The sequence below is a fragment of the Siniperca chuatsi genome, linkage group LG6 (assembly GCF_020085105.1).
Source record: "Siniperca chuatsi isolate FFG_IHB_CAS linkage group LG6, ASM2008510v1, whole genome shotgun sequence".
Lineage (NCBI taxonomy): Eukaryota > Metazoa > Chordata > Actinopteri > Centrarchiformes > Sinipercidae > Siniperca > Siniperca chuatsi.
In genome coordinates, this window is record NC_058047.1 from 962,501 (window position 1) to 987,834 (window position 25,334).

A 25,334-nucleotide genomic window follows, 5' to 3' on the forward strand; every position below is an offset into this window, starting at 1 on the left:
ACTCTGTGATATGTTTAAAAATCAGTTCAGTTTCTCCACCTCATTTCTTCTTCTTCTTCTTCTTCTTCCTGTGTGTGTGTGTGTGTGTGTGTGTGTGTGTGTGTGTGTAGCTGTCCGGAGCTGAGAAGCCCCCTGCTGGTGAACCGGAGAACAACACGTCATCAGCTGCTGCAGCAGGAACAGAAGCTCCTGCAGACGGAGGCAGCAAGGTGACACATCGCTGCACCACCGGGGGTTAATACAGGGCTAATACAGGGCTAATACAGGGTTAATACAGGGCTAATACAGGGTTAATACAGGGTTAATGAAGGGTTAATACAGGGCTAATACAGGGTTAATACAGGGTTAATACAGGGTTAATACAGGGTTAATGAAGGGTTAATAAAGGGCTAATACAGGGTTAATACAGGGCTAATACAGGGTTAATACAGGGCTAATACAGGGTTAATACAGGGCTAATGAAGGGTTAATAAAGGGCTAATACAGGGTTAATACAGGGCTAATACAGGGTTAATGAAGGGTTAATACAGGGTTAATACAGGGTTAATACAGGGTTAATGAAGGGTTAATACAGGGTTAATGAAGGGTTAATACAGGGTTAATACAGGGTTAATACAGGGCTAATACAGGGCTAATACAGGGTTAATACAGGGCTAATGAAGGGTTAATAAAGGGCTAATACAGGGTTAATACAGGGCTAATACAGGGTTAATACAGGGCTAATACAGGGTTAATGAAGGGTTAATACAGGGTTAATACAGGGTTAATACAGGGTTAATGAAGGGTTAATACAGGGTTAATGAAGGGTTAATACAGGGTTAATACAGGGTTAATACAGGGCTAATACAGGGCTAATACAGGGCTAATACAGGGTTAATACAGGGCTAATACAGGGTTAATACAGGGCTAATGAAGGGTTAATAAAGGGCTAATACAGGGTTAATACAGGGCTAATACAGGGCTAATACAGGGTTAATACAGGGCTAATACAGGGTTAATACAGGGTTAATGAAGGGTTAATACAGGGCTAATACAGGGTTAATACAGGGCTAATACAGGGTTAATACAGGGTTAATGAAGGGTTAATACAGGGTTAATACAGGGCTAATACAGGGCTAATACAGGGCTAATACAGGGTTAATAAAGGGCTAATACAGGGTTAATACAGGGCTAATACAGGGTTAATGAAGGGTTAATACAGGGTTAATACAGGGTTAATACAGGGTTAATGAAGGGTTAATACAGGGTTAATGAAGGGTTAATACAGGGTTAATACAGGGTTAATACAGGGCTAATACAGGGCTAATACAGGGCTAATACAGGGTTAATACAGGGTTAATAAAGGGTTAATACAGGGTTAATACAGGGCTAATACAGGGCTAATACAGGGCTAATACAGGGTTAATACAGGGTTAATACAGGGTTAATAAAGGGTTAATACAGGGTTAATACAGGGTTAATACAGGGTTAATACAGGGTTAATAATACAGAGCGACATCATGTCTGTCTGCAGCTCAGCTGGAAGAATTTAACTTTAGAGAAAATTCGATCCAGCGGTGGAAAGTAACTAACTGTTGTGTCATTTTGTACTTTACTTGAGTATTTCTGTTTCCTGCCGCTCTCTACTTCCGCTCCACCAGAGGGAAATACTTTTTACACTGTTAAACTGCAATTATTTGCAGATTCAGATTGATAATACAAAATATAATCAACGAATAAAAATAAAACTTCATTGATCTCTTATAGCAGTATATACAGTTACAAAAATAAGCCCCGTTTGACACCTGATATCTGAACACTTAACTATGGAATATATATTTTTACATTTGGACAAATATTTTGATCCAATATCTGGTTTTCACATATACCGTACGAGAAACTGTACATGCTACTGTATTGCAGTTATATTTGTAAATTATAATTTGTGTGGGCACACATCTATTTCCAGTATACGGCGGGGCAAAAAAGTGTTTAGTCAGCCACCAACTGTGCAAGTTCTCCCACTTAAACAGATGAGAGGCCTGTAGTTTCCGTCACAGGTAGAATCCAGGAAATCACATCGTCTGATTTTTAAAGAATTTATTTGCAAATCATGGTGGAAAATAAGTATTTGGTCAATAACAAAAGTTCACCTCAATACTTTATTTACCCTCTGTTGGCAGTGACAGAGCTCGAACGTTTTCTGTAAGTCTTCACAAGCTTTTCACACACTGTTGCTGGTGTTTTGGCCCAGTCCTCCATGCAGATCTCCTCTGGAGCAGCGATGTTTTGGGGCTGTCGCTGGGCAACGCGGACTTTCAACTCCCTCCAAAGATTTTCTATGGGGTTGAGATCTGGAGACGGGCCGCTCCAGGACCTTGAAATGCTTCACTCCTTCGTTGCCCAGGCGGTGTGTTTGGGATCATCGTCATGCTGAAAGACCCAGCCACGTTTCATCTTCAATGCCCTTGCTGATGGAAGGTTTTCACTTAAAATCTCACGATACATGGCCCCATTCATTCTTTCCTTTACACGGATCAGTCGCCCCGGTCCCTCTGCAGAAAAACAGCCCGCATGATGTTTCCACCCCCGTGCTTCACAGTAGGTTTGGCGTTCTTTGGATGCAACTCAGCATTCTTTCTCCTCCAAACACAACAAGTTGAGTTTTTACCAAAAAGCTCTATTTTGGTTTCATCTGGCCATGTGACATTCTCCCAATCCTCTTCTGGATCATCCAAATGCTCTGAAGCAAACTTCAGACGGGCCTGGCTTAAGCAGGGGGACACGTCTGGCGCTGCAGGATTTGAGTCCCTAGTGGCGTAGTGTGTTACTGATGGTAGCCTTTGTTACTTTGGGTCCAGCTCTCTGCAGGTCAGTCACTCGGTCCCCCCGTGTGGTTCTGGGATTTTTGCTCACCGTTCTTGTGATCATTTTGACCCCACGGGGTGAGATCCTGCGTGGAGCCCCAGATTGAGGGAGATTATCAGCGGTCTACTTGCTCCCACAGTTGATTTCTGAAAAGAAATCACTCATTTCAAGGTCCTGGAGCGGCCTAGCCCGTCTCCAGATCTCAACCCCACAGAAAATCTTTGGAGGGAGTTGAAAGTCCGCGTTGCCCAGCGACAGCCCCAAAACATCGCTGCTCCAGAGGAGATCTGCATGGAGGACTGGGCCAAAACACCAGCAACAGTGTGTGAAAAGCTTGTGAAGACTTACAGAAAACGTTCGAGCTCTGTCGTTGCCAACAGAGGGTAAATAAAGTATTGAGGTGAACTTTTGTTATTGACCAAATACTTATTTTCCACCATGATTTGCAAATAAATTCTTTAAAAATCAGACGATGTGATTTCCTGGATTCTACCTGTGACGGAAACTACAGGCCTCTCATCTGTTTAAGTGGGAGAACTTGCACAGTTGGTGGCTGACTAAACACTTTTTTGCCCCGCCGTATATTGTTTAAATATACTGTGCAATACACACATATATGTGAAACATTCAGTATTTGACAGGTATAAACATTAAATTAAACCTAATAAGTATTAGGAAAATATGTCTTTACTGTAGATTACTTAATATATGTATATAAAATATGAATTACAGCCCACAGGGATATTGAAGCGTCATATGCAATTTTCTGTTTGCTTTGCACAATATTCTAAAATGAAATGATCTTATTATCTAAGATCTGTTTTCGGGGAGCTTCTTTATTTAATCTAAAGCAGTTTTAAATACATTTACAAAGTTTTCTTTAAGTAATAATGTAATGTTGACCCCAAATAAATATTGAAGTTTGACAAAAATAACAAACTACGATGTCCACAGTCAGGAAGTCTCTGCAAGGTGATTTTCATAGAAATGTCTGTCTGGAAGGAAAATCAGAATCAGAAACACTTAATTGATCCTCGAGGGGAAACTCTTTCGTTACAGCAGCTCGCCTTTACGTCAGTCACACAGGAACAGAAGCACTGAGCAAATCAGAATATAATACACTATAATACAGGTCAGATAGATTAAGTACCAGGTGGGTATAAGTATAAAATAAAATAAGTGTGAAGTACACAGTGGATTTACCGGTTGATGATGATGATACGGTATAAAGTAATAGTGCATAAACTGTTAAGTGTAGATTATTAGATTATTATGAGATGGAGGATATTGCACAGCAGTAATAGAAGTATGAATAAATATCAATAAATAGGGAATTTTAAACTGAAAAGAGTATATTGCAGAGGAGTATTAACACAGAATATTGCACAATTATGTCAAGTATTGCAGAGATGTTAATGATCAGTGTCCAGTTTAGTGACTTCATACAGACTGACACTTAGAGGGAGGAGTTAAAGAGAAGCATCCAAAACGCTGAGCAGGAACATTTGTAATAAGAGGCTAAAACATACAAAACCACCAGAAAGGTCCTTTTTTAATACTGCAATTTTTTTTATGAATACTACTACTACTAATGATAACAATGATATTAATATGACCTCAGCAAACCGTTCTCAACAGTTGACCTGCCCCCCCCTTCAGGTGGAGATGGTATTCTGGCTGCTCTCCATGCTCGCTAACAGAGATAAGGAGGAGATGTCTCGGACTCTGCTGGCTCTGTCCAGCTCTCAGGACAGCTGCATCGCCATGAGGAAGTCCGGCTGCGTCCCTCTGCTGGTCCAGATCCTGCACGAAGCTCCGGGTGGCGCCGGCGCCGGCGGCGGACCCGGGGAGACGGCGACGGGTGGTACGACGACGGGCTGCAGCCGAGAGGCCAAATCCAGAGCCAGCGCCGCCCTCCACAACATCATCTACTCCCAGCAGGACGAGGGCCAGGCCCGTCGGGAGATGAGGGTGCTGCACATGCTGGAGCAGATCCGGACCTACTGTGACAGCGGCTGGGACTGGATCGAGAGCCACGAAGGGACACCTTCACCCGGAGGAACCAGAACCACTGGTGAGTCAAGTTCTCTCTAAACCTGGAGGGACTAAAACCACCAGTGCCCCAGGTTCCTTTTTAAGCATGTAGGAACCACAACCATGGGTGAGTCCAGTTCCCTTTAAATCCTAAGGAACCAAAACATGAGTGATTCCCCTCACCAGTGGTTTCTCCAGATTTAGAGGGAACTTGACTGATCAATAACCAGAGTAGGTAGAAGGGGTTTTTGGTACAGCGTGGGGAGCACACAGTGCTCAGAGCGTGTTGTACCAGGGCACACACCACTCAGACTCAGAGTAGATTCATCATTAATGAACTTCCACTGAAACCTCACCTTCGATCCTTTGTTTTCCTCTCTGCAGACATTCCCGAGCCTGTGGACCCTCAGATCTGTCAGGCCATGTGCGCCATCATGAAGCTTTCCTTTGAAGAGGAGTACCGACGCGCCATGAATGAATTAGGTTTGTGAAACACCTACAAGTCTTAAGTTTTCCAACATCAGTGACACATTTTGCTAAGAGTTTTGTGTCTTCTTCCAGGCGGTCTGCAGGTGGTGGCTGATCTGATCCACCTGGACCAGGACATGTACGGCATGCAGAACGACCCCATCAACATGGCGCTGCGCCGCTACGCGGGGATGGCTGTGACTAACCTCACCTTCGGAGACGTTGTCAACAAGGTACAGAGAAGCACGACGCTGTGGTGGTTTTCACAGCCCTGCATGGCTCAGTGGGCAGTAATGTTTGGCAGCCAGAGCGAGGACCGGGACAGAGGATAAAGACTACAAAGTGTTGTGATAAAAAGGTGTCTCATTGTATCACAGCAGCAAAAGAAAGTACGAAAACGTGCATCATATGGATAAGAGAAGTAACCTAAAACCATATACACTGTGATACGTTACATAAATAGTAACTGCTTAAGTGCATTACTAAGTTTGTGTCATTTACACAAACTGGAGTTTCTTTTTTTTTGTAAGAAAACAGACGTTATTGTCGTGAAGTGTGACATCCCTGTACCTTTTTTCTTTCTTTCAAAAATGTAAAACATTTAACTTATTTGCATCCTGCAACTTCCAAAACAGGGATTCTCAACTTTTTAGTTTGGGAATCGCCGTTAACCTTGGTGTTAGCATTAGCATATTGTTAGCTATCGTGTGAGCGTCAGAATGAACCTTGGCGTAAGTGTTAGCATGTTTTTAGCCTTCGTGTGCACCTTGTGTGTTTTCTTCTGCCTCAGTGAGTAAGAGATAACTTCCTGCTTAATAATTAAGTGATCGATTTAACGGGAGGTGCTATTTGTTTGTTATTATTTAAACAGTACTGTAGACTCTATATGGACTGCGCATTGGACAAGAGAGGTCCCGTGGTCATTTTGCAGATGTGAGGTTTGTTTAGTAGCTGCACTAGTTTGTCTGTTTGTCTCATTCAGATGTAGAGTTTGAGTGTGACACCAGCTCTGACAGACGGACTTCGGCGATTGACAGCAGCATTCAGATTTGTTTAGAACGTGTTTACTGATTCACCAAACTAACACAGTCGGTTTGTTTGACCTCGTGCTCCTGTAGGCCACACTGTGCTCAAAGAAGAGCTGCCTTCAGGCTCTGGTGGCCCAGCTGGCCTCAGACAGCGAGGAGCTTCATCAGGTGGTCTCCAGCATCCTGAGGAATCTGTCCTGGAGGGCCGACATCAGCAGCAAGAGAGTCCTCAGAGACATCGGATGTGTGTCTGCACTGATGACCTGCGCCCTGCAGGCCACGAAGGTAACGGAAAACAAACCAGCCCACGCAGAGTAGATAACGGAGGAAAAACTGTTTTATTTGAGGAGATGGTGTGAAAAAACTGCAAATGATTTCTGGTCAGAATTTGTGTAACTTGTAGATAGTTTGCTGGATTTAAATATAGTATATGAAACACCAGGGGAAGGTTGTTTGAAGCATTTTAAGAGTTGTACATAATTACTGTAAGTGCTCTGTTTTAGATATTTAGACATCCCTTAATATTTTTTATTGTTGGGTTGGTTGTTTTATCCATCCATCCATAAAATTGCTTAAAGGAATAGCCATTTTGGGAAATATGCTTATTTGCTTTCTGCGAAGGTTAGATGTTCATATTGATACCACTCTCAGATTTTAAATTTAAGACTACTGCCAGCAGCCGCGTAGCTTAGCTTAGCTTAAAGACTGGAAACAGGGGGAAACAGCTAGCCTGGCTCTGTCCAGTACCTCTAAAGCTCACTAACATGTTATACCTCATTTGTTTAAACCATGTGTAAAAACAACACTTTGCCTTTTTTACGGTGGGTTGTGTGCGGGTCTTTTTGTTGGCTCCGAGCAGTTGCCAGGCAACCAGCGGAGACTCCGGTGAGTTACTGGTCCCACACAACTCTAACATAACTCCCTAACATAACATTTTCATAATTTTTACACTCTCGAACAGATTAAACAAATGAGATATAACATGTTAATGATTAATGATACTGATTTTGCTAGCTGTGTACAGAGCCAGGCTAGCTGTTTCCCCTCCATTTCCAGTCTTAATGCTAAGCTAACCAGCTGCTGTCTGTAGCTTCATATTTAACGTACAGACATGAGTGGTATCAATCTGAACATCTAACTTGCAAGAAAGCGAAGAGTATTTCCCCAAAATATTGAACTTTTTAAAAGACCATACCAATGTGTTTGCACGTTTTTTTATGGAATGTATTTTTCTTACTGTTCCAGGCAGCCATTACTCTCCATTCATTTCTGTATGATATAAAAATCAATTAGCAGATTCTTGAAACTTGCCTGAGTTGGCTAATCCATCCATCCATCCATCCATTTTCTACCGCTTGGTCCCGTTAGGGGTCGCGGGTGACTGGAGCCTATCCCAGTGACTTTGGGCCTTAGGCAGGGTACACCCTGGACAGTGGCCAACTCGTCGCAGGGCTAACACAGACACAGACAAGGACAGACAACCATTCACTCTCACATTCATTCAATACGGGCAATTTAGAGTTATCAATTAACCTACACATGCATGTCTTTGGACGGTGGGAGGAAGCCGGAGAACCCGGAGAGAACCCACGGTAACACGGGGAGGACATGCAGACTCCACCCAGAGAGATTGTGTGATGTTGGTCTGGTCCGGGAATCGATCCCACGAACCCACGATCTCCTTATTGAGTTGGCTAATCCCTTAAATTAATTACCTGGTGTTCAATCTATCATTCCTCAGTTACGCTGATGAAGCATAGTTTGATTTTGAAACGTCTGCTCTTAATTACATTATTGATATTGTAATGTTGACAAAAATGACTGCAGACCTTATGTTCACTGTGATGGATTACACAGCTAGAGTTTCAAGTGTCTGCTGATTTATTGTCACACTGTGAGAAAACAATGGATGGCAGGAACAGTAGAAAAAAATGTTTTTGCAAAATGATTAGCTGTGATCTAAAGTAGACTTGCAAACCAGTGGAATGGTCCTTTAAGCATCATATAAACTTCCTTAACAAAAACATCATGATTAAAGCTGAGTCTTCTCTTTCTCGCTCCTGTTCAGCCTTTTTTCTCAACGATTTTCAGTCAAGATTTTATGAGTGTAATTAGTGTATTTTCTGTGTTTTTGTAAATGAGCCCAAACAAAACCCTTTTTTGTTTTGCTGGTTTTCCAGGAGTCAACCTTGAAGAGTCTTCTGAGTGCTCTGTGGAATCTGTCGGCTCACAGCATCGACAACAAGGTGGCAATCTGTTCGGTGGACGGCGCTCTGGGCTTCCTGGTCAGCACACTAACGTACCGCTGTCAGACCAACTCGCTCGCCATCATCGAAAGCGGCGGAGGAATCCTTCGTAACGTGTCGAGCCTGGTCGCCACACGAGAAGACTACAGGTAGGTTTCTGAGACTCAACACTGAGACTCACATTAGTCTAGAAATGTCATACTTTTTTAGCATGAATTTTCATTCTTGACATTGTAAATAGTTTGACAAAAAATCCCAACTCAAGGGCCAATTTCTAGCTTTTTAATGGAGCTTTCAAACGCATCTAATGGTCTTCATTAGTGGATCGTGTTTGGTCAATTGTCACGGAGATGCCTCGGTTGGAATCTTAGGTTATGTAATGACAACTGAGCAAACGGCATCTGCTGATAAAGACCTGACATGTGGTTAAAAACTTAACAGCTAGTAAGTCAAACTTGACTTAAGGTTCTTTTGGCATCCTTAATGACTTTTAGTTGGACACAAGATTTTGTTATTCTCAAAGTCAAACATGAATTATCACACTGAAGTTAACGTGGTGCACTTCACTCCAGTTAAAGTGTTTTAACAAATTTATTACAAATAAAAAGTTACTGCTGATCATTTTTACTGAGCACGAGTTTGTATATAGTTTTCTTACCTTCCATTTATTGCTGTACAGTATTAAAATCAATTTGTAGAGAACTAAATTGAGATACTGTCTGATATGATTCTTGTCAGTTACATTGTTTAATAAATAATACAGTACAGAATTTTCTAATCAACCTGCACATACCACTGCATTACGATGTACCTTTTAGATAATGGCCAGGAGTGAGATAAAGTATGTTATTTATAGTACAATGGGCTAACAAATGCAAAGTCATTGGCACGATCCTTGAACAATAACGATAGCAAGGAATAATTTGCTTCAGCTGGAGGTAAGAAAAAATATCTAAATGTCTTTTACTTTCTTTCTTCACAGGCAAATCCTCAGAGACCACAACTGCCTCCACACTCTGCTGCAGCACCTGCGCTCCCACAGCCTGACCATAGTGAGCAACGCCTGCGGGACTCTGTGGAACCTTTCTGCCCGAAGTCCAAAAGACCAGGAGCTGCTTTGGGACCTCGGCGCAGTTAGCATGCTGCGCAACCTTATCCACTCCAAGCACAAGATGATAGCCATGGGCAGCGCTGCAGCTTTAAGGAACCTCCTCACCAATCGACCCATGAAATATAAGGACGCTGCAGTCGTATCCCCTGGCTCCTGCATGCCCTCACTCTACATGAGGAAACAGAAGGCTCTGGAGGCGGAGCTGGATGCAAAACACCTAGCAGAGACTTTTGATACCCTTGAGAAACAGAGCCCCAAGCACCTGACCCTCAACAAGCCGCTACGGCACATTGAGAGTCTGGCAAAGGATTACGCATCTGATTCTGGTTGTTTTGATGATGATGAGGCCCCCAATGTCTCCAGTAGTCTGGACACTGGGAGCTTCTCTATGCTGTCCATGTTCCTTACCAACTCTAATTTCCTGCAAAACCAGCCACGTAAGAGGGACAGTGAACCTGAGAGAGACATAGACCCGCCTCAGATGGTCGAGAAAAGACACGCACCTCCTGATGATGTGGTATCTGCTGCTGCAGAGAAGCTTGCAAAAAAGATCACCAACACGGTTGCCAAGATCGACAGGTTAGTGGAGGACATCACCATGCACACATCGTCTGAGGACAGTTTTAGCCTCAGCTCTGAGGACCACCTGGCAGACTGGCCATACGGACTGGATGAACTCAATGAAGCCCGGGCGAAATCATGCTCCCCCTGCCGTCTCTCTGACACAAGCAGCTTGGCCCGCAGAGAACGCCTCAGTAGAGCCCACGCCCTCTTGCGCCTCAAAACTGCCCATACAAGTGTATCAACAGACAGCCTAAACAGTGGAAGCACCAGTGATGGCTACTGCGGCAGCAAAGACCAGATGCGACCTGCTCAAAGAACTCTAATGATGCAACAACGACCCAACCAGCTTGATCTCAAGGTGGCTCATCAAGATTACCTTAATATAGGGTCTGTTCTGAATGGGACTAACCAGCAAGATATTCCTGAGAGAGATTCTGTGGACAACAAAGATGTGAAAGCTCTAGAGCTCAGCAACACAGATGCAGAAAAGAACCAGGATCAACCTGTACAAACACCTGTCAGTGCATCCACTAAAGTCTCCTCTGATGTCAGCATGACTTCAATTAAACTGTCTCCTTCTTATCAACAGGTCCCGCTCATTCAGAGTGTGGCCAAATTTGGTGTAGCAAAGACGGCCATCAATGTCCAGGCTGCCCAAGCAATGAGGAGGCAAGCATGGGTACCTACTGTGATGACTGGGGGGAGTATTACAAAATTTTCTCCAATGACATCCACCAGAAGCCCAACCATCGGGACGATGGAGACGGTCCAGAAATACTCTGTGGAGAACACCCCAATTTGCTTCTCCCGCTGCAGTTCACTTTCCTCCCTCTCTTCTGGCGATGGAGCGCTGGATGGACAAAGTGAAAATGAGCTGGAGAGTGACTCGTCATTAGAAATAATTGAAGTGGAGGATGAAGAAGTGGTGAAGAGAGGTGAAGAGGATGAAACCTTGGAGGATCTGAGTGACAGCCAGCTGCTGCTGACTGACTCAAAAACCTTCCCCAGCAAAGAGGCCGATCCCAGTGAGATCCCCTGTCCTGCCAAAAAGGAAAAGGTGTTCCTTAGAGGAGCTTCACCAGCCATACTTGAAGACAGATCTCCATCCAGTTCATCTGAGAACTACATCCACGAGACACCCCTGGTAATGAGTCGCTGTAGCTCAGTCAGTTCACTGGGCAGCTTTGAGTCTCCCTCTATTGCCAGCTCAATCCAAAGTGATCCATGCAGTGAGATGATTGATGGAACAATAAGCCCTAGTGATCTTCCCGACAGCCCAGGGCAAACCATGCCTCCTAGTCGAAGTAAAACTCCATGTTGCGTTGAGGGAAATGGACCAGAAACACAGGCCACAGGAATAGCAGGTCAGTGGGAAAGCAGCCTGCGAAAGTTCATGGAGATCGCAGATTCCAAGGACAGATTTAACCTTCCTCCTGACCTGGACACCATGATCTACTTCACTGTGGAAAAGCCCACAGAGAACTTCTCTTGTGCTTCGAGCTTAAGTGCTCTGCCTCTTCACGAACACTACATACAGAAAGATGTGGAGCTGAAACTGACCCCCCTACTCCAGCAAAATGATAAAAATCTTCCTTTCCCTGATGAGGATGAGCAAGGACTCGACCACGGAGAGAGATATAGTGAGGGCAACTCAGACGACGACATAGAAATCTTAAAGGAATGCATCAACTCAGCAATGCCCTCCAAGTTCAGAAAAGTAAGACCTTCCCTGATGACCACCATCCCTCCTCATATTCTCAATTCCCAGATCCGAAAACCGATACATCTTCCAGTGTACATGATGCTCCCAAATGGCAAAACCCAAATGTGTACTGGGAGGAGAATTGTCATCCCACAAAAGGACTTAAAATTTGATGATTCATCCTTCACTGATTCTGCGGAAGGTACGCCTGTCAACTTCTCCAGCACAACATCGCTTAGTGATGAAACACTTCAGTATCCAGTAAAGGAGAGGGGGGCTAAAGACTGCACAGCTAAAGGTATGAACAAACAGGAACTGCTCGACGATGAGGCAAAGAGGATCGAAGACTTGAGGATATTCTCACACTTCCACAAACCCAACAGGATGAACTACCCACCTGAGATACAAATTAACCGAACAATCAAACACGTCATTCCCACTCAGAGGGTGCTGATGCAAAGCAAAGAGGTAGCCGATAGAGTGGCTAGCCAAAGAAATCGTGATCAGTCTCCTAACCAACAAAAGAAGAAGCAAGGTCAAGGCCCAGTCAGGAAACTAGAACTGCCTGTCATAAAGAAAAACACAGAAGGTAACCTTAATGTGGGATCACAAAAAGGAAACACAATTTTTCGACAAATGACACATTCTTCAGAGGACAGTAACGGCTTCTATGATGTCGAAAATGAAAAAGACGAAGCAATGAAACGAACAAGTAGAAAACAGATCAGGGAAGCAAGTAGAAATACTCTCTCCCGGAGCATGACAAATATTGGCAGGACTGATAATTCCCAAGGAAAGTACAGAGGATTTCATAGGATAAAACAGAATCTGATAAAGGATGACTCCCTGGCATGTTACTCCCTCAGCTCCTCTCTTAGTTCACTGAGTGATGCCGAGTTTGAGGATCATAAATCAAAAGCCCAGCAAATATGGTACAAAAACAGACACAACAAAACACTGAATATGGCGCAACAAACAAAGCCTATGACCATTCACAGCCAATATGAAGAGCCAAGCTCACCAAGCTCTGTCAGCATGGATTCAGAGGATGACCTCCTTCAGAAATGCATAACATCTGCGATGCCTAAGCAGAGAAGGAAGCTTGCTGCCAGGAAGAAGAAAGCAGAAAATACTCAAAAACAAAAACAAAAGGCCTCTGATGGGTGGAACATGGATGAGGAAATGGATAGTGATGATACGGCATGGGATAAAGATTCAGACCTCAACAGTGTTGAATGGAGAGCCATACAAGAAGGTGCTAATTGTGTTGTCACTGGGCTGCAAGCATCAAAGTCTCAAGAGCCATCCTCTGAAGAGACTGAATCAGTCCTGTCATTTATGTCAACATCCAGCTTTACACCCAAAGAAAGGAAGTTTGCAAAAGACAAAAAGGCAAATAAACCTCTAGACTTTGCTCAGCGCAAGCCAGTTCCAAACTTACCAGTTGTTTTCAGAGGCAGGACAGTGATCTATACACCGAAAAAAGACACAGCTCCATCACAAATACCTCCTCCCAGAAAAGTACCAACCAAGTCAGATGCTCCAAAGAACCCAAACCTTGCTCAGCACAGATCAAAGAGTCTTCACAGATTAGGCTACCCCCAGGACACCGAACTGTCTTTGCCAAAGAGGAGCTCTACTCCACCTCCAAGGATACCAAAAAGTTCATCCTCTGGATCATCGCAAAGCTCTACACCATCCAAACAGTCACAGAAGAAGATAACATCCCCGATTCAGACAAATAAATCCATCCAGAAAAAGAATGCCTCACCAGCTAGTAGCCCGCCAGCTAGTAGTCCCCCTGAAAGAAAGGGACGCTCTCCTGTTGTGAATCAAAATGAAAAATCCCCACCACCTAAAACTCAGAAGTCCCCTGTCCGAATCCCTTTTATGCAAAATTCAGTCAGGCCCAGACCTCTGTCACCTTTGGTGACAAACCAAACAACAGGCAGACAAACCAATCAGATCAATGGGAAAAGGGTGCCACCAGCCAATCGATTTGAACTGGTCAGGATGACTTCTGTCCATTCAAGTGGTGGTGAGTCTGATCGTAATGGATTCTTGAGACAGCTGACTTTCATTAAGGAATCAAAGACTGTGCTGAGACGTGATAGCTCTGCACGCAAAATGCCTGGATCTCAGAATGGATCGCCCCACAGAGCAGTTCCTGGAGCTTCAGCTGTCTTCCTTTGCTCATCACGCTGTCAGGAACTTAAGGCAGCTGTGCAAACCCAGAAAAGGGTGCAAGTAAAAGGTCCAGGACAAACACAGCAAGTCCAGAGGCCAGACCGTGGCCTTCAGAAGCAGACTACAACCCTGTCTCGAGCAACCTCCAGTGAAAGGGACATATCTGCAAGACGCCCAGGCAGAAGAACTAGCTCTGAAAGCCCCTGCAGGGTGGCTCAGCGAAACGGGCCTGGCAGAGTGTCTGGAGTCAGGGAGCAACAGGACAAAGATACTTTTAAACGTCACGCCTCATCACCAAGCATAAACATACTGAGCCGAGTGACCAGCCGTTCTTCCCTCCGCTCTTCATCATCTGATTCGAGTGGAAGAGCAAAGAGCGAGGATGATACAAAGAAAAAGGGGCAGAGATCTGCATCTCGGCTAAATGACAGAGTCACCTGGAGGAGGATCAGGGATGAAGATGTACCTCAGATCTTGAAAAGTACTCTGCCAGCCAATGCATTACCTCTGGTGCCTTCTCCAGACGAGGAAAAGCCAAAGCCACCAGCTCTTCCAGGAAAACTGCCAACCATTCTACTTGCATCTCGCAAGACAAGTGATGCAACAGTCCAGACAGAAGATTTTTCAAACAACAAGACCAACTCGAGCACCTCTCCAACAGTCGAAACAGCTCCACTGATCTCAGAGGAAGTGGCACGACTAGCGCTACTCAGAAAGATTAGTGCCACCTCTGGGAGTAACCTCCAGGATGGAGATTCAGACAGCTCCCTTAGGAGCCACAGCACTGTTGCCACGGGAACGTCAGACAGCCACGTGGGTGGAGTTCATTTCCGCCAAGGATCCCCCAGCAAGGCCGCTCGAGTCACTCCATTTAATTACATCCCAAGCCCCATTGCCTGCTGCCTACAAGACACACAGAGCCAAGCAGCCACAATCAATGAGAAGTCAGGGGGGAAAAGTGAGTCGTAGGACATTTAGTGGACGACATGGATGACTCTACTGTGTTCATGAATGAAACTCAGCACTCAGGTGGACAGACTAGGAGTGTGCTGGTCCCTATACCTCGGGTATTGACCCTTTACTTTCCCCATTCACTGCATTCAAGTTTTTCTCTCTGAACAACTGATCACAGCTTCCATTCACAAAGGGTTGGATGTATGCATTGAGACAGGTCTGACATGAACAGACCATCAATAACTTTTAGAGATGCACTTCAGAGAAAAATCTCACATGAAACAGAAGTGCATCTTTTTGTACTTTTTTTGTATTTGTAGAATAATCATTGCCTGGTAGAAATGTAGTGAAAACATAAAGCAAAAGACAATGAACTTGATTTCAGCACATAAAATCACCATCGGTCTCCTGGACAGAATTGATGAAGGAACAATATTATGCAAACTTATGAAGGATAACTCAGCTGGACTTTTACCTGAAAAGGTACAAACTGTGGCAGACTGTTGACAGACTCAAAAGGACACAAATACACTGACATGTATAGTCTTTTTTACATACATTACCATCAACGCTTTGGGTTTTTGCCTCACCATTAAACTGAATATGATACACTGTTAGCCTTTCCCGTAACATATATGCAGCGCAGTGGGGTTTGGGGTACATTTTTGATAAAACATTTCTTCAAATTAATAGTGCAAGTGACGTCTAGATTATATTCTGATCTTGGACTGAGATATGGGTATAGACTTTTTTGACATCCCTTGTAATGTGTTACAGATTAACAGAATAAAAACTTATCCAGTTAAAAACCTACAACTTAAAGCTAAAGATTTAGCAAGAGATAAAAACTGTTATTTCGAAACACGAGTTAGTATTTTGAGGGCACAAAAAAGTCAATTTGAGGGAAATGATTAACGATGAACTACTAGCTTGAAGGTTTGGAGTGGGCGATATGGATAAAATCTATCACTGTGTGTATATATATAATTTGGATGTTACATATATAGTACATTTTCTGTAAAAATAATTGAGTAGCTGCTTGTGGAACCAAATAAACAGACAGGAATGTCTGTGACTAATTCAAATTAAAAACCCGACGAATCAAGGTATTTAATCACATTGTTTCAAAAATCCTATTAAAATTAATATTTCCATAACGTAGTGCTACTCAGTGATGTGCAACATTGCCTGCAATGGCCTAATACAAGCAGAAATATTATGGTATTGCTATCTCTGTATGAACGGTATGGCAAATTTACAGTAGATAATCTCCCACAGTAGATATCGTCCAACCCTACTTATGGGAATTAAATAAGTATGCTGAGCACTCAAATTTCTAACTTGAGGGTATGATTTATCACAACTGTTCACCCCCGACACCTACTGGACTCTAGTTCCATCACTGCTGCAGAAATTATTATAGCAACTACTGTCATTTTCCGAACTATCAGCTGAATCTGAGTAACTTCACACTCTCCTGTACTCTTTGTCTTAATCAGTATTGTAAATAACATGCAGATATACAAAATCTTCAAAGCTTCCCGGTGGGCAAAAGAATCTCTGTGTTGCTCCCTGACAGCATGCTAATATATTCACTGACTGTATACACACACCTGTTAACATTGTGGACACTGGATGACAATGATGTTGTTATTCAGTGGTAGAATACTTTCTAAAGCCCGATGAGAGCATTACTAGCCATCTGTATTCAAGTGCCGCAAAGACCTATAATGCTATAAACTGTCAGCGTAGACGAACAAAGCCTCTGTTAATCGAATGCGATGACAATATATTTGTGTTTGCTACTAGATTCAGACACTGTTTCCTGTTGAGTATTTCCTGTCAAGAAACAAAAAGATTTGATTCAATGATGGTTAGTCGATGGACACGTGTCCTTACGGAAGTTTTCCTCTGGAAGTCTTTATAACGTGTTAATATCTGCTTAACTGTGTTGCTGTAAAAGTAGTGATAGGTTGAGAAGAAGTCGAATATAAAGATGAATATTCTCTGTAGTCGTACCATCGCTCCTCCATGTGTGCTCGCAGATCAAAGACAGCAGAGTGCTGGACGGAAAGAACATTAATCTACATTAAGGGGCTGTTTATTCATAAGAACAAGGTTTTGTATTTACTGCTGTCACCCTACTGTATTTCCAAAGCATGTTTTGAGTATGAATAAAGCCCAAGTAACTTTTGAATGCAACCCCAGTCCCAGTGGCCATTATGAGATATACAAGTGATGCACCGCCGAAATCTACTGTATCTTTTGATTATTGAACACTCAAATAAGGGTCAGTAAGATTTTGAGCATGTGAAATGTTGTTAAATAATTTAAAAGCCTGTGGGGTTGTATATCACCTTTTGTAGAAACTCTGCATGAGAAATTCAACTTTGTAAAAGTGTAGTTGTAGAAAAAAAAAAAGTTGAGAATTTCTACATAAAATTTGTGCACAAATTATATCAACGGTGTGGTTATACGCATTTAAGTATAGAGAACTGTTTGTGACACACAAACACGCATTTAAGTTACGAATTTTGGCCGAAAACCTCAGCGTTGATATCATTTCTGCACAATTTTTTTGTTTTAGACACTCAAATTTTTTCTACAGCTACAAACGGGCTTTTGATTTGATGTGTAAAATGTCTACATGGTGAAAACTGAGTTAATACAGCGAGCACAAGGTGGTTTAATTCAGTCAAAAAGTCTCGTAGATGATAGCTACTACATTAGCCGTCTTGAGTCACGACAGTCCCGTAAACTTATGTGAATAGTTACACTATAAGCACACCTGCTGTGGATTACTGGGCTATCGTGACTCCAGATGGCTATCTGGCTCTTGCCACATCATAGCGAATCAAATGGTCCCATCTACGAAACTAATAGACTGAAAAAAGACTTTTGACTCACCTCTCCGAACCAGGCGAGAGGTGAAGCCATGGGAGTCAACTGAAATAGTGGATGGATTCTACCTTTTTCACAGGTTTACAAATGGTAATATAAAACCACAGAATTTGAAATTAATTCTGAACATCATTTCACAAAGTCAAATTGTTTGTCCCTTATTTGAGCCCATAACTGTCGGCTTGAAAAGGAGGATTTATAAACTTTGTAGTTGAGCATTTGATGCTCAAACGACAGATTTTTGGGTGGAGAATCACTTTACACTTCAACAGCCCCTAAAAGTAAGATGAGGATGAAAAGATGAAAATTGTGTGAATGAGACAAATGGGGAATTTAGCTCCATGTTTAAAAGCCATCAGAAGGTCCTGGGAGTTAGTCACTGTCGGCGGCTTTGTTCACGCCTGGCTGGAGACGAGATTTTAGACGAGTTCATGTCCAAACTAATGAGTTTTAAATAATCTATCTAAAGCTGTGCATTTAGCGTTTAATTCACAAAATAAATATTAAATTAATCTAAACGTGCATGTGACTCAATCGGTTATCAAAACAGAAAATTTGATAAATGATTATTTGATTCTGGAGAGGAGAAAACCTTTAGTTTAATGGACATGAGTTATTAGGCGATGTCTTGTGTCACCTGATCGTAATGGCGGCGAGGTCCCAGCCTTTCGAGCGTGAACAAGACCACAGAGGCGTATGGTGCCATGTGAAATAGGCAAAGCAACAGAGGTGTGTCATAATAAATGTTTTCATCCAATAAAAAGTGACGTGTTTCATTAAACCGCTGTGTCGACTCTCCGTTCAGACGCAGGACAGAAAACATGACATCATCAGCGTAGTTCTTTTTATTTGTTTTTGTTGTGAAACATTCACTGACGCCTCGTCAATAAAAAGGTGTTCAGGCTGAACATGAAGCGAGTTTTAGACGAGGCACATATACAAACAAAGTCAATGCAAAAACATGATACAATTGAGTGAAGACACGACTAGTGATGTTACGCTCGAAGTGGACGACTCAACAGTATCGACCATAGACCGTATACAAAGATGGACGACGCGTCTCCTCTTCCTCCCACTGTACAAAAATGAAGCCAAAATATCCCGGATACTGGAGCTGCCATCTTGCTTTGGTGACGTTATTTGGAGCCAGAGTCTGCGCAGCAGTGATCGGGGGTGGAGCCGCGGTATCGAGGTCCCGCCCACACACACCCGGCCGACGTGAAACCCGCTTTTAATAGCATCAAATAATAATTAGAACCAAAGACGGTGTCGTCCCTCATTCGTCCAGGAGTGTTCTATCGTAGAAAAGGTTTCAGTCGTAGTCGTCTGGACGCTGTTTTCAGAATCAAGGATTTGATTTTGATTTGATTTTGAAAACAGTGTCCAGACGACTACGACTGAAACCTTTTCTACAATTAGAACCAAACTTATCAGAAAAACACTTCAACAAACATCAGCGTGATAAGAACGACCTAAACTGACAGAAACCATCTTTGGGAAAAATGTATTTGCCGTGTAGTTTGAGTTTTTAAGTTTGTCCCATCCGCTAACACGGAGGGGGCGGGGTTTATGACCCGTCATGTCGTCCATCTTTATATACAGTCTTATGGTATCGACCTGTGAAGAAGATGTATCGCAACAAGATCAATCGATGCTTCAATACACCAAAAACGACGAGACCACCGTTGTTACGTCCCACATATAGAGGCGGTGGGCTGGTTTTAAATACCGGAAGTTCTCGTCAGTTTGTTTAAAAACAAAGCTTTACGCTCTGTTATAAGAGTCAGATTTTATAATATAAGCTTTATTGAACAAAATATGAACGACAGTTTCGTCACGAGGTAATCGTTCCTCCTGTTCATAGTAGACAATAAAAGATCCCTTCCTTTGGTGCAAAAATACAATCCAAAGTTTATCTGAAGCTAATGAGGCTTCAGAGTTAGACAAACGAAGATCTTTACAGACCTAAGATTCACAGTTACAGTCTTTTTAGTACCAAATCCCCTGTTTTTGATTCCTCACTGAGCTACAGAGGAGTGATGGCAAGAAAGAGAGGGGATTTTGTACAAAAAAAAAAAAAAAGACTAACAGATGAACTCAGACTGCTGCATATTAACTTCCAATAAAGGGATCTTTTAACGTCCAGTATGAACAGAAGGAATGACTACTGCAAGCAAAACCTGTTTCAATGTTCGTATGGGCACCTGACTATTGTTTAAAGAACGGCTTAAAATAACGTGAACCTTTCCTTTAAACCATTCAATAAAAATGCCAAACCATGTGTTGCCCAGCAGATCGCCATCTTGACTGCATCAGATGCTTTGAAACAATGGTGGATTTTCAGCTGCTTCACAGTGGCTCAATGCTTCAGAAAGCTTAGTTTCCTACATCTCTGTGTGTGAATGTTTCAACCTGAGCGAAAAATCTGGACTGGAATCTGGGATTTCACTTCAGGAACATACAGAGATTAGAGGAAAACCAAGAGAAAGGTGAATTATCGAGAACTAAAAACAACAAAAACTGACTTCACTGTTCATTGACTTTAACCACATCCTTTGTCAGGTAAAACTACCAAAGACTGGTCTTTACAACTTCTTAAACATGATAATTTCAAAGCTAATTTAAATCGTTTTTAGTGACTGGTGTCCAGGAAAAATACATTTTAGTTTTTAGTGGCAATTTGTCCTTTATGTTGATATTTTGTATACTGAAAAAGTAAATTGCTACATCAATTGATAATGAAAGTAACCATCGTATCAACCAAGATATCAGCCTTACTGTAGTGTTTACTGCAAGCCGCATTAAGTTACCGCTGATACAAACATTTCCTGCTGCTGTTACACGTTAAAAGTTTTCCCCGGCTAACCAGCGGGAGTTACTGTGAAGCAGCTATCATCTGCAACAACCCTCACATACACACATATTTAAGTTGTGAGGTCAGAGGTCAGCAAACACTGGGGCTCCTGAAGCACCACCAGGGTCTGGCCCGAGGGCACTAGTCTCCAACAGAGGGGTCAGAGTGTAGAGTCAGAGTGCTTGACCTTTGACCTCTGCCACGTCTTTCTCCAGCTGTTCCCCCGCCGCTCGCAGCTCCTCCCTCTGTCGCAGCAGCCGACCTCGAACCTCCTGCAGCCGCTCGTTCAGCTCCAGATACTGACGGCACTGCTGGAACCTCAACTCCACATCGCTGTCCGGAGGCTGGGACGGGTCTGAGGAGGGAAGCAACCGGAGAGACAGTCAGTGAACTGCAGGAGAACCGGACAGTAAACAAACTGCAGGAGAACCGGTCAGTAAACAAACTGCAGGAGAACCGGACAGTAAACTGCAGGAGAACCGGACAGTAAACTGCAGGAGAACCGGACAGTAAACGAACTGCAGGAGAACCGGACAGTAAACGAACTGCAGGAGAACCGGACAGTAAACTGCAGGAGAACCGGACAGTAAACGAACTGCAGGAGAACCGGACAGTAAACGAACTGCAGGAGAACCGGACAGTAAACTGCAGGAGAACCGGACAGTAAACTGCAGGAGAACGGACACAAACTGCAGGAGAACCGGACAGTCAACGAACTGCAGGAGAACCGGACAGTCAAAACTGCAGGAGAACCGGACAGTCAACAAACTGCAGGAGAACCGGACAGTCAACGAACTGCAGGAGAACCGGACAGTCAACGAACTGCAGGAGAACCGGACAGTCAACGAACTGCAGGAGAACCGGACAGTCAACAAACTGCAGGAGAACCGGTCAGTAAACAAACTGCAGGAGAACCGGACAGTAAACGAACTGCAGGAGAACCGGACAGTCAACGAACTGCAGGAGAACCGGACAGTAAACAAACTGCAGGAGAACCGGTCAGTAAACAAACTGCAGGAGAACCGGACAGTAAACTGCAGGAGAACCGGACAGTAAACGAACTGCAGGAGAACCGGACAGTAAACGAACTGCAGGAGAACCGGACAGTAAACGAACTGCAGGAGAACCGGACAGTAAACAAACTGCAGGAGAACCGGACAGTAAACAAACTGCAGGAGAACCGGACAGTCAACGAACTGCAGGAGAACCGGACAGTCAACGAACTGCAGGAGAACCGGTCAGTAAACTGCAGGAGAACCGGTCAATGAACTGCAGGAGAACCGGTCAGTAAACGAACTGCAGGAGAACCGGTCAGTAAACGAACTGCAGGAGAACCGGTCAATGAACAAACTGCAGGAGAACCGGTCAGTAAACGAACTGCAGGAGAACCGGTCAGTAAACGAACTGCAGGAGAACCGGACAGTAAACGAACTGCAGGAGAACCGGACAGTAAACTGCAGGAGAACCGGTCAGTAAACTGCAGGAGAACCGGTCAGTAAACGAACTGCAGGAGAACCGGTCAGTAAACGAACTGCAGGAGAACCGGTCAGTGAACCGCAGGAGAACCGGTCAGTAAACTGCAGGAGAACCGGTCAGTAAACGAACTGCAGGAGAACCGGACAGTAAACGAACTGCAGGAGAACCGGTCAGTAAACGAACTGCAGGAGAACCGGAATGAACTGCAGGAGAACGAACTGAACCGAGGAGAACCGGACAGTAAACTGCAGGAGAACCGGTCAATGAACTGCAGGAGAACCGGACAGTAAACTGCAGGAGAACCGGACAATAAACTGCAGGAGAACCGGTCAGTAAATGAACTGCAGGAGAACCGGACAGTAAACTGCAGGAGAACCGGTCAGTAAACGAACTGCAGGAGAACCGGTCAGTAAACGAACTGCAGGAGAACCGGTCAGTGAACCGCAGGAGAACCGGACAGTAAACGAACTGCAGGAGAACCGGACAGTCAACGAACTGCAGGAGAACCGGACAGTCAATGAACTGCAGGAGAACCGGTCAATGAACTGCAGGAGAACCGGACAGTGAACTGCAGGAGAACCGGACAATGAACTGCAGGAGAACCGGTCAATGAACTGCAGGAGAACCGGTCAATCAACAAACTGCAGGAGAACAGATAAAAATTACAAGCTCTTGCAGTGTAATGTGTTAAAGAGAGTAAACGACAATGATGAAACCTGTATTTTGTCGCTCAGGTGAGAGCCACTTTTGAAGCGAGAAGCAGGATTCTGTATTCCTCGCAGCGTGCAGTCGGCAGCGTGGACATTATTATTTATTGAGTTACTTAACTGGATCTGTATTTTAACAGTACTGAAAGGTTTGAATGTGGATCATGTTGTCTTAAAGCAGCTGCAGCCCCCTGCGTCTCCACTGACTCTGCAGGTCTGTGCGGATTCACCTTGTCCAGTCTTCTCCAGGATGCTGAAGACCGGGTCGTTGGGAGCGGCTCTGTTGATGTCCCCCAGGATCTGGTCCACAGTGGGGGGTTCAGGACGGCTGGGCAGAACCACCCGCTTCTTGTTTTTAGAACTGATATTCATTCTGCTGCAGGCCCAGCGTCACCTCATGCATCTGTGCACAAACCATTCATCAAGTTCAGTTTATGACTTTTTAAGAAGAGGAAAATTAAATGTTATCAACATATTATGCTTATTTACGTCGAATTTGTATTTATGATGTATTCACTGTGTACTATTAATTCAACCTACAGCCCCACACGAAGGTATCTGACACCTTCCCCAGACCTCTTTTAATGTATCTATTAAATTAAACTTAAATTATGTGTCGGTCAACGTGTACAGCTAGTACAACATGGATTAAAATACAATTACCAATTGCTACGTGTTACTCTGTAATTCGGCATATAAAAATTAATCAACCAATAAGTATCTATTTCAATAAAGATTTAACTTCTATAACTTTAGCGTTTAGGGTTTACCTGTTTCTCTCAGCTATCGTCCAGCACAACACGCCGAGGACTACATTGCTAACTAGCTAGCTCAATCGGTCTGGACGTGGAAAACTGTTGCAGCCCGGTGAAATATTTCTAAGCCGAATTTAACAAAAAGTTCTTAAGATTCATAAGACATCTTCGGTAAAGACACAAGACAGTGTCATATTTGCCGTTAAGCAGTTATAGTTTAACTTTCAAAACTGTTATACGGAATTCGGCATTTTGATTGAACAAGCCAGAAGGATTAACGTACAGTTTGCAGGTGCTTACCAGTGTTTAGTAAAACAGCGGGCGAGTCTCGGCTCGTATCCAGACTGTTTCCTGCAACTTACACCAGACTAAATGACGGTAAATGACCAAATTCTGCTGAAAATACATAAATGAGTTGGAAAAACACGATCCAACGGCGCTGGATAGACGCTCAGCACGGCACGTCAACGTGTTACCTGCCACGTCAGTACGCGGACAGTCGACGCACAAAGGTCACGCCCCCTCACGCACTCGTGAAACGTCACAAGCTCCAGTGGATTCTTGTAACAGACATTTTGTAAATCTCACCTTTTCCCCTTCAACCAAACTCTGTAGTGAAATCGCTCAGTTTAGTAGACAACACGAACAGCACTAAGCTTTTGAAACATCATGGAACTTCTTTCCCTGAAACCTCTGACTAAATGTTTACATTTGTGAATACGTGTACTCCTGTTGTATCTTTTATATAATTTTCTTTTAATATCTCCATGTTATTTGTTATTTTCTTATAATATTGTTTTATATTCTTTAATATCTTATTTTATATTTTATATTTATGATTCCTGGCCTGCAGTACTTGCTTTATCTTTCTTTAAGCAAATTCCTCGTATGTGTAAACCTGCTTTCAGTAAAGCTGATTCTGATTCTGATGTGATGTTTTTTTATATGTATTTGTATCATTTAAATCTGATTTGTATGTGCCGATATTGTTTACGTGATTGTTTGTATATTATCCTTCTGCTGATAAAAAATAAAAACTTCTTGTAACAGGCTCTTACTTGGTGAAACCCCTGAAAACTAATGATATCCCCTCCTGATTTGTATTTGTTTTTACTTCATTTTATTTTATAGCAGCTGCTTTGTAATGCACATATATATGAATCCAAATCTTCTGTTCACTTTTATGCCTTTTGTCCAGACACTCAGCAGGTTCTCTGTCGGCCTCTGCTGGTTCGGTCTCACACACCTGCAGATGGACGGCGACGACTCCCAGACATAAATAATGACATATGGCCCTCAATTTAAAGTACATATATACTATTATATAATGCAGATATACCATCATATAGTATATATGTAAGTAGATGTGTCATTTGTCCAATATATTTATATATTCTTTCACAGATGTACATATATACTGTATAATATATATATTTCATAAAAACATAATGATGTAAAGTAATGTAAAACCATATTTTCCAAATACTTAAAAGGTATGAA

The 25,334-nt window shown here is 43.1% G+C and overlaps 2 protein-coding genes across 7 annotated transcripts in view; one reads left to right on the plus strand and one right to left on the minus strand.

The window, feature by feature from the left end:
- Positions 1–18,823, plus strand: part of apc2 (APC regulator of WNT signaling pathway 2) — a 53,595-nt gene extending 34,772 nt beyond the window's left edge. For all 5 annotated transcript variants that reach the window (XM_044198931.1, XM_044198933.1, XM_044198935.1 and 2 more), the window contains exons 8-14: positions 111–209; positions 4,507–4,921; positions 5,266–5,364; positions 5,443–5,582; positions 6,468–6,662; positions 8,558–8,772; positions 9,606–18,823. In XM_044198931.1, the coding sequence (XP_044054866.1) occupies positions 111–209; positions 4,507–4,921; positions 5,266–5,364; positions 5,443–5,582; positions 6,468–6,662; positions 8,558–8,772; positions 9,606–15,156 (6,714 nt within the window). In that variant the 3' untranslated portion in view covers positions 15,157–18,823. The remainder of the gene's footprint in view (positions 1–110; positions 210–4,506; positions 4,922–5,265; positions 5,365–5,442; positions 5,583–6,467; positions 6,663–8,557; positions 8,773–9,605) is intronic.
- A 49-nt stretch (positions 18,824–18,872) lies between these two features.
- lg6h19orf25 (linkage group 6 C19orf25 homolog) lies at positions 18,873–24,348 on the minus strand. 2 transcript variants are annotated; one of them, XM_044198978.1, is made up of 3 exons: positions 24,135–24,348; positions 23,310–23,482; positions 18,873–21,251 (listed from the first exon to the last, which is right to left on the minus strand). In XM_044198978.1, the coding sequence occupies exons 2-3, from the start codon at positions 23,449–23,451 to the stop codon at positions 21,070–21,072; spliced, it is 324 nt and encodes a 107-aa protein (XP_044054913.1). In that variant the 5' UTR covers positions 23,452–23,482; positions 24,135–24,348; the 3' UTR covers positions 18,873–21,069. The 2 variants fall into 2 exon arrangements, with proteins under 2 accessions (XP_044054913.1, XP_044054914.1); XM_044198979.1 differs by lacking the exon at positions 24,135–24,348 and adding an exon at positions 23,850–24,103.
- Positions 24,349–25,334: the final 986 nt, after the last annotated feature.